Here is a 14,886-nt window from a genome sequence, read left to right as displayed (position 1 = left end):
AATTAACCAGTGGAACAGAAGTTGCCTCCGGAAGTTGTGAATGCTCCAAGTTTTTAAAAAGATGTTGGAGAACCATTTGTCTGAAGTGGTACAGGTTCTCCTGCCTAAGCAGAGGGTTGGACTAGAAGACCTTCAAGGTCCCTTCCAACTCTCTTATTCTTCCTATCGTGCTTCTTTATTGTAGCTTTGGCTTCTCTACAACGTCATTCTACAGATTTGCTGGCTAAAACCCTGGCTGGGTCTCCTTCTGTTGCTGACCCTATTTCAGTGGGTCTTCCATCGGCTCCCGGAGCCTTCTGGCATTATTAATGACCACAACTGGCCTAACTCTGTCTTCTGGGCATCAGGCCCTTGTAAGGAGGAGATATCTGGGGCACCCAACTCCCAGAATTTCTGAGCCAGCCGTGCCCCCCCCCCCCCCGCCCTGATGTCAGGGTAGGATTGATGCATCAGAAACGTCTCTATCTGTAGGGCTATTAATGTTATGCTTCCTCCAGGTCAACCAACCCCAGTTTTTACAGATCCCCCATCAGTGTTGGGCTCAATCTGGACCCCCCCTCCAGCTGCTAAGAGGGAGGGGATCACCCCCCACCCCCTTTGGAGTGGGAAGGCTCAGCAGCCTCCTCCTAGGGAGGCTTAGCCTGGCAACAGAGCGTCAGTCGGAAACCAGCTGAAAATTCACGTATTGGCAGATTAGAAGCCCGAAGGGGGAGCCCTAATCCCAGGGGGGGGGATTAGTGATGGGCCTGTGACAGGGGAAAAACTGCTCAAAAATCCTGCAGGAGCTTAAGCGGCGTCAAGGTCATGGGAGACCAGGCAGCCGGGAAAGAGACCCAGCTGTGGGCTTCGGGGGACACCCAGGCACCTCAAAAGGGGTCCTAGAGAAGAGATTCAGGGCTGCCTTGACAAATAAGGAGGAGCCCCTTGGGGGTCTTAGTCAAACAGCAGGAGATACACTTCACTGCTTTTTTTAAGGCTCTGCGTGGCTTTCAGTGACCCAACCAAATGACTTTTATTCTCCATCATTCTTCATTTATTTATTATAAGCCATCCAGGGTCACTTAGAATGAGAGGGCGGCCATATCAATCAATCAATAAAATAATTCCTGCCTGGGCTGCTGATCTGCACAACAGATCAGCTTGGGATACACATGGGAGTTGTGGCGGGAGTTGGCCCCTATTTGTAAGGCTAAGGCGGTCGACTCTGCCCCTTGGATGTCCACCCCAAAGGCCGCAATCAGGTTCATTCAGAGGCCGGGGCGAAGGGCTTTGGGGCTGGGCCCCCTTAATGTCCTTTCCGGGCCCCTTTCTGGGCACGTGGCCTCTTCAGCCTGTGAAGAGCTGGGGGAGGGCTCCCACCAAGAAGGGGATCCAGGAGGGGCTGTGGGGAGAGAAGCGGTGGGGAGAGAAAAATAGCAGGGCACCAGCTCAAAGGTGGGTCTCTGCAATTGCTACAGATGCTGAAAGGGTTTGAGGGACCCCCGGCCCAAATCTGGCTTCAGACCTCACACCGAGCCCTCATCCGGGCGGCTCCTGTGAAGCGAGATCCTCTCTCTGTCAACCGCGGGGAGCGGTTCGGTGCACAAAGGAGCCTTGGTGGCTCCGTGCAGAGGTCGAGCCCGGCCAAAGGAGAGCTGGAGGGTCTGTCTCCCCTCCTAGGGAGGCCCTGAGGGTGGGCACCTCCTGTGCCATTGTCCTCAGAGAGACTGGCAGCTGCCATGGTCCAAGCTGCCTTGACTGCCCACATGCCACACATCTTGTGTCTACCGGTCCCACCCGGGGGGGCTCCGTCTCTTGGCAGAGGAAGCCCCTCCCAGGAAGTCACTCCCCCCTCCCCACAGGGCTCCATTGAACTGGTGGACAGAAGCCCCCCCACCCACCCAGCCACTCACTGGCGATGCCCCCCTGCTCCACTGCCCTCTTTTTCAGCAAGTGGTGCCCCATTTAAAAATACATTTCTGAAAACCAGAGCGGGGAAGCCCCTTTGCTACGTGGGGTCTGGGCTGCCTGGAAGCCCCACCGTTCAGTGGTCCCACCAAGCCCAGTGAATGCAGCTGGACTTAGAGCCAATGAGGCAGCCCCAGTTGGTTTAAGGGAATTGGAAGGGCCCATGGAGGTCAACAAGTCCAACCCCCTGCTATCCCAGGAGACCTGCCCTATTTCTGCTGGAAGGCCGTCCAGTCTCTTCTTAAAAACCTCCAGTGATGGAGCAGCGACAAGTCCTGGAGTTGCACTGCTGAATTGTCCTCCCTCTCAGGAAATCCCTCCTTAGTTCCAGGTAGCTTCTCTCTTTGGTTAGTTTCCCCCCATTGCTTCTTGTCCTGGTGCTTTGGAGGAGAGGGGGACCCTCCCTCTTCTCTCTGGACGCCCCTCAAATATTGGAAGGCTGCTCTCCTGTCCCCGTCCCCCCGGTTCTTCTTCTTTCCACCAGACGAGAGAAACCCAAATCCTGCAACTGTTCCTGGGCTGTTTCCCCCTCCAGCCCCCTCCTCCCCCCGGTTGCGCTTCTCTGCCCTCTTCTCAGAGACTTTTGGAGACTGGCATTCTGCGCATATCCTCCCTCAGCTCCCTCTCAGCCATCCAGCAGTCGCTCCCCTCCCGCACCTCCTCCCCCCGCTCCGTCTTTTGCCCCATGGGGGGCTGCAGCCGGTTGCCGAGGACGCCTTCTCCTGACCCCCCCTCCCCGAGTCCCCAACAGCCTCTGAGGAGCCCCCCTCCCCCGGGAGCCCTTGGTGCCCGCTCTGGCGTCTGCCTGGGCTCCAGAAGGGGAGGGTGATGCCTCCTTCGCCCTCCCCCCTTGTCCTGCACCTTTTGCCCTATTCATGATGCAGAACGGCTGCTGGAGCCTCCGTGGCCACTAAGTGGGGCAGGAGCCCAGAAGCCCTGGCTGCCTTCAGACGCCCCGGGTAGCCTCCTGCCCGGAGCAGCTCAGGGTCCTCCCAGCCCCCAGCCCCACTCAACCGGCAGCCTCTTCCTTCTCACATCTCCCGCTCTTGGTACAGGAAGTCCTCGACTTACGCCCACAATCGGACTGCACATTTCTGCTCCTGAGTGCGTTTTGCCCCATTTAATGACTTTTCTTGTCCCCTTTACTAAGTGAGTCCCTGCAGTTGTTAAGTGAGTCAATGCTTCTTCCCTGTGTACTCCGCTCATCAAATGAGCCCCCCCCCCAGGACACGGCGATCGTCGTAACTGTGAGTCTGTTGCCAAGCATCCCAATTCTGATCAGGTGACCACGGGGAGGGTGCCACGGTCATAAGTGTGAAAAATGGCTCTAAGTCACCTTTTCAGGGCTGTTGGAACTTCAGTCACTAAGTGAACTATTGTAAGTCGAGGACTCCCTGCATAAGAGCCTCTCGGCTCCCCATCCAAGCACTGGATGCGCCTTTCAGCCCCCTCCCACCCCCCCTTCTGAGAACAAAGCTGCTCCCCCCCCCACCCCCGGCTGCAGCCCTCAGCCTGGGTTCCGCTGCCCCAGCCAAGCCCAGCCAGGGGGGTGGGGGCGGAGGCAGAGCCTCACCTGGGTGCTTGTGACCGTCAAATTGAGGGTGGTGGGACGAAGCTTCTGGGGGTCCTCAGGGGTGGGCGAAGGTATCAGCGACCCCGAAGGGGAGGGGAGGGCCTCTTCCAGCTCCTCCTCCTCCTCCTCGTCTTCATTGTCATCGATCATCTCAAACTCCTGGAAGTCTTCCTGGAAGGTGCAGATGGGGTGGGGCTGCTCCCCCCTGCCCAGCCCCAGGCAGTCCTGGGGGGAAGCAAAGGAGGAGCTCAAGGGCCCTGCAGGGACTCTCTCCACTGGGCTGGGCCCCCCTCCCTCAGGAAGGCCGACTGGCAGCATTCATGTCCCCCCATTCAGAAGACCCTTTGCAAGCTCCCCCCCCCCCATCTGTCTCATGTTCTTAGGGGCATCCAGACAGGTGAGGAGGAAAGGTTTGCCCTGCGCTGGCAGAGGCTGCTGAGGGCGTCTTATGGTGAGCAGCCCCCTCCCCACAAGCAGAGGGGCTCAAGCCCCGAACCCTCCACAGCCCCTCCTGCCAGGTGGAGGACTGGCCTTGCCAAGAGCTGCGCAGCCCAGTTCCTCCTGGAGGCTGCCTCTAGGTTGGGGGGCTTCAGAGGGGGCAGAAAAGGCAGAAAAGAGGAAGGGGTGGCTCATTCAGGAGTCTCATTCCTGGGGAGGGAAAGCCCCCTCCCTCTCCTTTGGATGGAAGGCTCAGCAGCAACCTAGGAGGAGGGGGGGCAGTGGGCCTGGGGGGAGGGGCATTCTAACCCTCCCAGCAGAGACTGGACAACGGGGCCAATCGGTGGGTTTACAATAGCAATTGTTAGACTTATATACCGCTTCATTGGGCTTTCAGCCCTCCCTAAGCGGTTTACAGAGTCAGCATATCGCCCCCAACAACAATCCGGGTCCTCATTTTACCCACCTCGGAAGGATGGAAGGCTGAGTCAACCTTGAGCCTGGTGGGATTTGAACAGCTGAACTGCTGAACTGCAGTCAGCCTGAAGTAGCCTGCAGTGCTGCATTTAACCACTGCGCCACCTTGGGTTTGGTGCCCAAAGACCAAGAAGGACCCCGGCTTTCCCCAAGAGCAGCCCAGTAACAGCCCCAAAACTGTTGCAGCCATGGGGAGGCCTGGGAGGAAGAACCCAGCTCTCCTCACCCCCCCTCCCCCTCGAAGAAGGACCCAGCAGGAGCCCCCACCTTCCTTGGAGAGCCCTGGGAATTGCATTCCCCCCTTCCCTGCATGGGGGGGGGGGAGGTCCTGCTAATCACTGCCTGACAGGCTGCTTTTTCAGGCAAGCAAAGGGGAACTCGGGGGGGGGGGGGGAGGGCAGGGGCCGGGGGGGGGGGGGGGAGCCAGCCGCTTTGAAGGCAAGCAGGCTGATCTGTCTGTCTGGCAGCCTCCCTGCGGGGCCTGGGGGCACAGGAGACCCGGCTACTGGGATCTTTTAATATATTTTTATTGCTTTCGCATTTAAAATAGTGCAGCTGGTCTTCCCCAAGGACCAGGATGATGAGGGAGGGGAGGGGAGGGAGGGGGGGAGATCTGGGTTGGCAGGCAGGGAATCCACCTTCCTGAATGAGGGGGGGGAGGCCACTGGGCTCCATGGCCTGGACTGGACTGGAGAACTGGATTCCTCCTGAGCCAATTCAGCCTGCTGGTGGGTCCCCTCCCTGCCTGCACCTGCTCACAGCCTCCCCCAGATCGATTTGGGTGGGTGGGGGGTCTTTACATTGAGCCTCAATCCTCTTTTCCTTGTTGTCCCAAAGGTCCAGTCCAGACAGGGACAAGAGCCAGCTGACCCTCACACACAGCTCAGACTCCAGCCAGGCTCCCCCCGTCCCCCCCCCACCTGCCTCCAGTGACCCAGCAGCTGCCCTTTAAAGAGGAGAGCAGGTTTCCTGCCCCCTCCCCTCTCCCCTGGGGGTCTCCTGGGAGGGTTGATGGAAGCGGCCATCAAGGACCTTCCAAACTGGAGCAAGAGGGGGGGGCAGGAAGGTCGGGCAACTGTGGGGCCCCCCTGTGTAAAAGGGGAGGGGCATACCCCCCCTTTGCCAGCCCCCCACCCCACCCTCGGCTTCTCTCACCTTCTCATTGTGGTCGGAGTCATAATTCAGGCCGATGCCACAATCGTCTGTGATCTCGGACAGGTCCTCATCGTCAAATTCCTCCAGGCTGATGTCCTGGGAGGGTCTGCAAGGGAATCAGAGGAGACCCCCATGAGGCCCGGAAACCCCTGGCTGCCTCACCCTCCCTCCCTCCCTCCTTCCCCCTCCCCGCCCCACCCTCACCTGCCAGGAGACCGGCTGGGCCCTTCGCCCGCCTCCTCCCAATTAGCCTTAATTGCAACAGCTGAGCTGGCGGCTGATTAGGGAGTCCTTGGGGGCACCTCAGAGCCTCTTCTGCTGGAGCCCCCAGCCCTCCCTGGGCACCTCCTGGCCTTTGAGGCTTCCTGGGGGCTCAGCCTGCTTCCTGCCCTGCCCCGGCTTCCTTCTCTGGATACCCCCCCCACATAACCTAAATGGAGGAGGGGGAGCCAAACGTGGCCCCCCAACACCCAATCTGGGGGAAGCCCACCTAGGCGGAGAGGCTGGTCCAGCAGCGGAAGAGTTAAGCAACCTGATGAGAACATGGTTGTTATGGAAACCGTCCTTTGAAAGCCAGAAATGCTGCCCTCATCTGTACATTCAAATCATGTCACTGAGATGGGGAGCCAGGACTGCAGCAAAGCCCCCCCCCATGTGGCTGGAGTGGGCCAGAGGCCCTGGGAGGCCCAGGCCCGGCTTGGAGGAGGCTTCCCGGGGAGGGGCCCAGCCCAGGCCTTCAAGGGGGTGGGGAGGCCCAGCCATTGTGCTGGCCAAACGCAGAGAACGGAGGGAGGGGTCACTTGGGCTTCCTGGGGAAATGCTTCCGTCAGCAGCACCACCACCGGCGTCTTGAGAGCCAGATGACCTCTTGGTGGCCCAGCGGCTGCTCTGACCAAGGGGCTCGGGGAGCCTTAAAGGGCCACCCGCAGTTTGGAGAGTCCTGAGAAGCCAGCTGAGATCTGGGGGGGGGGGAAGCCGCCAGGAAGCCGGTTCCTATCAGGGTCTCCATTCCCTGGGCCACCCCCAGGCCCAGCCCAGAGCAGGGCAGCCTCTGTGCTTGGAGCTCAGCTGGGGGAGGAGGGGGCCCCTCCCCCCAGGCCCCGTCTGCAGTTGGCAGAGCCAAAGGTGGGTTTGGGCCAGGCGCCCTTTTCTGCCCATCCTTGGGGAGGCTTCAGGTAAGGCAACTTGCCAGCCCACCCGGGAGGGGATCTTGCCCACAAGCTGACCCATCTTGGGTACCCTCTGGAGCCTTCCTGGTGAGGCTCACGACGGCCCCCTCCCTCCATGGGTGGGGAGACAGCCCCCCCCCTCCATCCAGAGCTCTGTCTCACGGCTGTGAGTAACACAACTGCCCCTCCCTCCTCTTCCTTTGCCCTTTCATTCTGCTCGGATGTTATGGCCACTGGCACCATCTTCCAAGCTCACGGGGGCTGGCAGACTGAGGTGGGCAAGAGTCGCCACTTGCCCAAAACCTGCTACCCCAATCAAGGCCCACGTCTCTCCCTGCTCCGGAAGAGCCTCCCCTCCCGCTGGGGCCTTTCCCCTCTCTCTCTCCGTCTTCCCAGCCATCCCCTCCCAGCCGCCCACCTGCCAACCCAGAGGCTTCTGCATCACCCCGGCACCCAGGAGCAGGATGAGGTCATCGCCCTTCCCAGCAATTCAACCTATCCTGGCTCTTTCCAGGCTGTGCCCTTCACCCGACTCTGAAATGCTTGGCAGGTATGCCGGGAGGCCCAGAGGCGCCACCCTTTCGTGCCCAGGACCAGTTAAGGCCTCTGGGTCCCCCCTGGAGGGTCGGGTGAGGGAGCAGGCCAGCCACGGTGCCAAGGCAAGCAGGAGCCACAGGAGAGGCTGCTTCAGGCTGCAGCTGGGAAGTTGTGGGCCCCAGCCGAGCTCCGTCCGGCTCCTGAGGGGCACCAGCTGCCTTCAGTTCTAGAGGAGGCACCGGGGGTCCTCCAGCATCCTTTGGCTGCCTGTCCAGTGCTCACTGCCAGCCTGTGTGTTGTTGCCAGGAGCAAAATGCCTTTGACGGGCAACCTCAGGGGGGCAGGGGGAGGGTCTGCATTAACAGAGGGACAGAATCAAGATCACGTGAAGTGTTAGGGCCACTTTAAAAGGCCTGGAACACGGCATCCAGTTTTGCTCACCACGGTGTAAAAAGATGTTGAGGAGAGGATTAGGGGGCTGGAGGCTAAAATATATGAGGAACGGTTGCAGGAACTGGGCATGGCTAGTCTAGTGAAGAGAAGGACTAGGGGAGACATGATAGCAGTCTTCCAATATCTCAGGGGTTGCCACAAAGAAGAGGGAGTCAAGCTATTCTCCAAAGTACTTGAGGGCAGGACAAGAAGCAACGGGTGGAAACTCATCCAGGAGAGAAGCAACCTAGAACTGAGGAGAAACTTCCTGACAGTGAGAACAATTAACCCGTGGAACAGCTTGCCACCAGAAGTTGCGAATGCTCCAACACTGGGAATATTAAAGAAGAGATTGGACAGCCATTTGTCTGGATTGAAATAGGGACTCCTGCTTCAGCAGGGAATTGGACTAGAACAGTGTTTCTCAACCTTGGCATCTTCAAGTTGCCAAGGTTGAGAAACACTGGACTAGAAGACCTTCAAGTTCCCTTCCAATTCTGTTATTCTGTTAAACTGAGGAAGATGAAGAAGCCTCGGGAGGGATGGACAGTCATTCTTTAGCAGCAGTGGCGTCGTGAGATCCTGGAAATGTTTTTAAATTATTAACTCACTCCAACCATAATCGCCATGAACTGAATTTGAAATACAGGAAGTTTGTTGAGTGCATTAACAGCAGGCCATAAGCTGGCAGAGTGGCTAGCCCTGCAACAGCCTCCTCTTTCGTCCTGCCAAGCATCCCATCCGGTGAGACACCAGCCGGGCCCCACCCAGGTTCTCTGATTGCTTTCGGAGGCCAGATGGTCCTCCTGCCCCTTTTACGAGGCTGGCAGGGCACTGCAGCCACTTAAACATATAAAAGGCCTCCTTTGCAAAGCCGAGCAATCACCCTAGAGGCTGAGTTGATCCGGAGATGAGCTCCTTGAAGGATCGCCAGGTCCCAAGTGGGGAAAATCCACACAGTTGCAAAGAGAGAGATGAGTGGCCATGCGCAGAGTGCCCTCGCCAGTCTTGCCGACCTTCTCCGTGCCACCCGCGATAGGGAACAGGGAGGCCAGAAGAACCTCCTTGCAGAGGAAGGGGGCCTCCTCTTCTGGGGCCACATTTCTGGCCAGATGGACAGACCTTGGGGCAACAGAATAACAGGCTTGGAAGGGACCTTGGAGATCTTCTAGATGTCGAACCTCCTGCTCAGGTGGAAGACACCACACCAGGTGTGCCCAACCTTGGAACTTTAAGACTTGTGAACCTCAATTCTGGGAGTTGAGGTCCCAGAAAGTTCTGAAGGTTGGACACCCCAGACAAGTGGCTGTCCAGTCTCTTCTTTAAAGCCTCCAGTGATGGAGCCCCACAAATGAAGACCCGGATTGTTGTTGGGGGCAATACGCTGACTCTGTAAACCGCTTAGAGAGGGCTGAAAGCCCTATGAAGCGGTATATAAGTCTAACTGCTATAACTGCTATTGCTAACTTCGGGAGGCAAGTTGTTCCTCCGATTAATTGTCCTCACTGTCAGGGAATTCCTCCTCCATTCTAGGTTGATCTCTGCTTGAAAGATGAAACAGGGGAGTGAACTCTGAAGAGGCTTCAGCTGTTTGGTTCCTTGGGCACACGGCTCGGGTGGGAAAGCCGGAACTCCCAGGCAAATCCTGCAATGGTGCCAGTGCAGGAAAAAAACAAGCCCTCCGAAGGGACCGTGGTGATCGAAGCCACATCTGGCTTGGGAAAACAGTGGGAGGGAAGACCTCTCCTGGCTTCTCCAACAGGGCCAGTGTGGGGCCTGAGCCATGTGTTGGAGCAGAGCAGTGGTGGGGTTCAAATTTTTTTTGTACTATCAGTTCAATGGGTGTGGCTTGGTGGGTGTGGCATGGGAAGGATACAGTAAAACAGGGGAGGGGAGGGAGGGAGGAATTCCCACCCAGGGGAAGGATACTGCAAAATCCCCATTTCCTCCCGATCCGCTGGGACTTGGGAGACAGAGAATAGATGGGGCGGGGCCAGCCTGAGGTGGCATTGACCAGTTCTCTGAACTACTCAAAAGTTTCCACTACCGGTTCTCCAGAAGTGGTCAGAACCTGCTGAATCCCACCCCTGGAGCGGAGCAGGGCTCTCCAAACCTAACAACGGACTTGAAGAGTTCCCAGAATTCCCCAGCCATCACTGCCATGTTTGGGGAGCTCTGGAGTAGAGCAAGGCAGACCCAGACTCAAGTCTGCCCAGAGGTTCTTGGAAGACCCCTGCGGTTAATCCCTGTCGCTCAGCCCAGCTGGACCAAGGTCAGCAGGGGGGCAGCACAGCTGCACTGTCCGCCCAGGAGCTGCTCAAGGACAGGAGAGGAACGTGGCCAGCAGCTCCTTCTACACCTGGTTCCTGACTGGTGGGGAGGCAGCCGCTCTCCGATGCGGAACTGCTGTGTTGGTCCTCCTCCTTCCCTGCACTGGCCACGACGGCGGTCGTATTCGGAGCAGCCCGCTGGCCATGCAATTCAGGGGTGCTCAGTCGGTCTCCGTGCCTGAGCCCCCTCCCCCCCTCCCTCTCAGCACTGGGGTCTTTTACAAGCCCAACTCCTGCTTGGTTGCAATTCTGTGCTGATTTCCAGGGAACGGCCGTTATTCCAGAACGCAAGGAAACAAGGCCGCTCTCAGCTCCGGGGGCCGAACCCAGACGGTCCTCCTGCCCCAGTTCCGGGTTGCCTTCTCTGACCTCAGCTTCTTTGCCCTCGTCCTCTGCGGCTTCCCTCTGGGGCACTGAGCTGCTCTTCTCCGGCCAGGCCAAATGCATCTGCAGGGGCAGCACCCTGGCCCTCAGGTGGAGCAGCAGGTCGGAGGAGGAGCAGAACACGGGGGGCGGGGCCAAGGGAAGGCCATGGCAACTGGGAGGGAGGGAGGGGGGAGGGAAGAAGAGGCAAGGAGGGGGGAGGGGGAGGGAGGAAGGAAGGAGGAAAACCAATTCCCGTTTCTGACTTGGGCTGAACTCCCACGTTCCCCACCCTGTTTTCTTAGCATGTAATACGTGATCCGAGATCCCGTAAAGTGCCTGATCTTTATGAGCCCTTGTGATCCGAGTACGTGATCAGGTTTCACAATTCTATCTTTCCCCTCTTCACCGACTCCGTTCCATCATCCCATTAGTGTTGCATTTTTAAAGAAAGCCTGGAGGGTGAGGAGATAATGGACCGCAGGGCAACTGAAGAGGCCGCCAAGGAGAAAGGGAAGGACGGCTCAGCCCTGGGAACTGAGCAAGGCCACCATTCAAAAGAGCCCCCCCCCTTCATTCTGTGGGGTGCGGGGGGGCTGCTTGGGGGCCCTGCTGCCCATCCTGGCCTGCCTGAAGAGCCAACCAGAGTCCTGATCTGAAATGCACCCGATTCCCAGGAGCTGCTGCGAGCTCAGCACTTCTCACCACAGGGACGTCCAACTGACTTTCAGCCAATGAGAATCAGGACTTCAGCTTCAGGGGGCTGTTTATGTCTGGAGGCCCACAGAATCGGCCACAGCTGCACTTCCATTTGCTGAAACGGGCCTTCCAAAGGTCCAGAGCAGCCCATCCGTTGCAAACACTGAGTTGGTGAGCACCGGGGACTGGCCCCTGGGGAGACGCCAAAGCCGCCTTTCTCCGCCGTGCCCATGTCGAGCAGAAGGGCACCCCGAGGCAAAGCCACCTGCTCTGCCCCCGCTGCAGCTTCAGGGCAGCATTGACCCCTCCCAGCCAGCTGCTGTCCTCAGGGACAAGAGGAGGGGCCCATCCCAGGCCAACGTTGCGACCTTCCCCATCTGCAGCTGCACAGCTGGCCTGGCACAGGTGATCTAGTGCAGTGGTCTCCAACCTTGGCAACTTTAAGACCTGTGGACTTCAACTCCCAGAGTTCCTCAGCCAGCTAAAGTTGCCAAGGTTGGAGACCACTGATCTAGTGGGTCTCCACCTTAGAATCTCCGGTGGGCGTTGCTGAGCTGCTTGCGTAGGGGAGGCCCAGGAGCCCCGCTAGGCTTCTCTGCTCTGGGCTACCAGCACTTCCAAGGGCTTCCCGGGCCTAACGCCCAAGACGACCCCTTGAAATTCAACCCTCTGCTTACCTGCGCCTGACAGACGGACTCTTGCCAGAGTAAAGCTCCAGCCTTCTAAGATACCAGATATGAGAGATTCTACAGCTACCCTGAATTTCTTTCTTCCTCCCCATCTAGCTGGGGACCCTGCAGTCTCTTGTCTTGGGCCCCTCTCTGGAATGGGCTGCCTCCCCCCTGGGGAAACTGTATGCAACTGCCCAGACTCTCCCCCCCCCTTCTCCTTCTCTATAACAAAATCAGGACATGGCTTTGAGCTCTCGGATGCATTTCAGTTCCCTGGAAGAGGATGATGGGAACTCTAGTAAAGACACAGTCCCTCCCATGGGTGTAACTCTAGGGGGAAACACGTCAACCCCTTTTGGCCCCCACATACCTCAGTTGGAATCCAGGTAGAAAACCCGGGTCCTGCCTCTTGAGCAGGGGGGGGGGGAGCTTGGCCCTTTTATGGCTTGTGGACTTCAATTCCCACAATTCCTCAGTCAGCATGGAAGGGGAATAATTCTGGGAGTTTAAGTCCACAAGTCATGAAAGGGCCAACCCTAGAGACCGGCTGACAAGCAATCGTGCTCCATCAGGGGCCAACGGAGAGAAGGCCCTGCCAGCCCTGTGGGTGGGGCAAGGGAAAGTGATGGGCATTTGGGATGGGGGCAGCCAAATTGGCCCTGGCCTTTACAGGACCGCAGCCCCCTTTGCAGGGGGTGCCAGGAAGAAGAGGACAAGTGGAGCTGACACCACCCAAAGCAAGATGTCAATCCTGGTCACTCCAAGAGTCCCTGGGGGGGGTGGGGGAGGCATCAAAAGAAGATCCAGGAGCCTTCAGCCTCTGAACCAAAGGTGCAGCTGAGTGGATCTGGCGGACAGAGAGGAAAATGTTCAGAAATGAATGGGTATTTTATTCATCTATCAAATGTGCTGGCCGCCTATCTTACCAAAGGGTAACTCTGCGGAATCGCCAAGAGAAACCTCCGGAATGGCTTAAATAATGATTTATGGGCTGTTTCCGGGTTGGTTTCATTTTAATTATTTCAGAATTCGTTGCCTTTTAAAGAGCTGCTTGTTCATTCGTCTCAGAGGCCTCACAATTAAAATAAGGCCCACTATAGGACATAAAGTTTAAAATGTAAAATGCGAGATTAAAGTAAATTAAACAGCTCTTGCCCAGGAACTAGCAACATGAACTGTGTCCTCCAGTGGACGCGGATAGGGACACAAAGGGCAGCTACGTGTTGTGGTCTGAATGTCACCACCATCGCAGGGAAGAGAAGCCGCCGGATGGCTCCGCTGGCTTTAAAGAGCTTCCCTGGGTAGAGAGGCAGGCTGGGAGCTGAGATGCTACGAAGCCCCTTGGAGAATCCCAATGGGTCCCAGTTCCTCTCCTTGATCAGTTTCCACCCGTTGTTCCTTACCTTCTGGTGCTCTGGAGAATAGCTTGACTCCTTCTTTGTGGCAGCCCCTCATAGACTGGAAGGCTGCTCTCGTGTCTCCCCTATTCCATGTTTTCCTTCCATGCAACATGGAAGGAGTGGGGGGGGGGGGCTCCTGAGGACACGGCTGCTCCTGGGAGCTCCAGGTCCTGCTTAAACTCAACAGAGACCAGGCTGGGCCAGGCCTGACTCGGTTTCTGCGCTTGTTCATTTATCAGCTTTCAGGGCAAGTGGCTCCAGTGGCCACATTCTCACAGCAGCTAAACCAGGTCACCGAAAGACATTCTGGCTGCAGCTGCCTTGTCCGTGAAGCCGGTTGGAGCCCATTCAGCATTTTGCAGCTCGACAGGATGTGCATATGCAAAACCCAAGTTAGTTAAGTATGTTGTGCGAATCCAGCCTGGATCAACCCCCTAGAGAGATGCACATCACAAACAAAAGGAGACAACCCCAGAGGCGTGACTGTGACAGAATCAGAGCCAGGAGGCACCTTAGAGACCTTCTAGTCCAACCCCCTCCCCCTCCGGCAGGAAACCCGATGCCATTCAGGACCGAGGCTGCCCAATCTCTTCTTAAAAACCCCCATCAACTCCAGGGACATCCTAAATACATGCCAGGTGCCAAGCCCCCAAATTCTGGAGACACGATGTGGGGATGCCCTGATGCTGGTAAGTGCGAGATGGGCGACATATAAATGGAAGCAAGAAAGAAGCCAAAGGCCTGGGTCTGCTCAGTGAAACGGGGTCTCACCAACGCAACAGAGTGGTGGGGGTGCTCCATCCTCTCCGGATCTCCTCTTGGCCGATGATGCCTCTCTGTGGGCGGAATGAGATGGCCTCTGCAGAGGGAGGCCCACGCAGGTCCACCCCACTGCACGCATCTCTTTGGCAAACCCCATGGGGAGACCCTCCCAGGGTCGGAGCAGGACCTCTGTGGCGCTGGGACAGGAGGGGCTGCGATGGGCACCTGAAGCTCTCCGGCTCCTTCTGGCCCTGCTTCTCTCCTTCTTCCTTGTTGCCCCAGGCCCTCTCTGAACCTACCCCATGGGGCTCCTTCTCACCATGGGTACATTCAGACATGCCCTGGGGTAACAAAGTAGCAGGACCCTGCTTCTTGTTATGCCCCCGTGGCCAGTAAAATAAAACATAGAGTGGCCCTGATTGATTGATTGATTGATTGATTGATTGATTGAAAAGATGGCCATCCAGCTGACCAGCAACTTACAAGGGGGCAAGGCAATAAAACAGCCACCGCACCCAAGGAGATAAAAATGAAAAATATCAAAATCCCAGTAAGTTCACCATTTGCCCTGCTGGAAAAACCAGATTTTTCAAAGTCTTTAGGAAAAGAGCAGAAAGGTCAAGATTCTGCTCCAAAGGGCAGGGATCCACTTGGGATCCACCAGGGATCTAGCAATGTCTCTCCCCTTCCTGGGGTCCTGAGTAGCTCCTCACAGAGAAAGCTCTTGGCGTTCCTGGCTGCCCTCTTCATGGCTCAAGCACAAGAGAAGCAGAGAAGCTGGACGAAAGACTGCTACTGAGGGTCCCTTAAAGGTGCTCTCGGCCCATACAGGTGTACATGTACCTATATACACGTATGCATCCCCTACAGGCCACGACTGACCAGGTTATGTCTTTCCAAGTGTCCTGGATTCTGGAAAGAGGGTGTGAGAAT

General features: G+C 57.3%; 1 protein-coding gene across 1 annotated transcript in view; it reads right to left on the bottom strand.

The window, feature by feature from the left end:
* MAPK8IP2 (mitogen-activated protein kinase 8 interacting protein 2) overlaps positions 1 to 14,886 on the bottom strand; it is a 32,431-nt gene that overhangs the window by 15,945 nt on the left and 1,600 nt on the right. Inside the window, exons 2-3 of the mRNA XM_087722595.1 lie at positions 5,591 to 5,696; positions 3,521 to 3,745 (exon numbers count right to left, since the gene is read on the bottom strand). Of these exons, the coding sequence (XP_087578721.1) occupies positions 3,521 to 3,745; positions 5,591 to 5,696 (331 nt within the window). The remainder of the gene's footprint in view (positions 1 to 3,520; positions 3,746 to 5,590; positions 5,697 to 14,886) is intronic.

The sequence above is a fragment of the Thamnophis sirtalis genome, unplaced genomic scaffold (genome assembly GCF_051295495.1).
Source record: "Thamnophis sirtalis isolate CommonGarterSnake01/CBP01778 unplaced genomic scaffold, rThaSir2_p1.2 scaffold_9, whole genome shotgun sequence".
NCBI classification, from domain to species: domain Eukaryota; kingdom Metazoa; phylum Chordata; class Lepidosauria; order Squamata; family Natricidae; genus Thamnophis; species Thamnophis sirtalis.
This window is presented reverse-complemented; position numbering and strand designations above follow the sequence as displayed.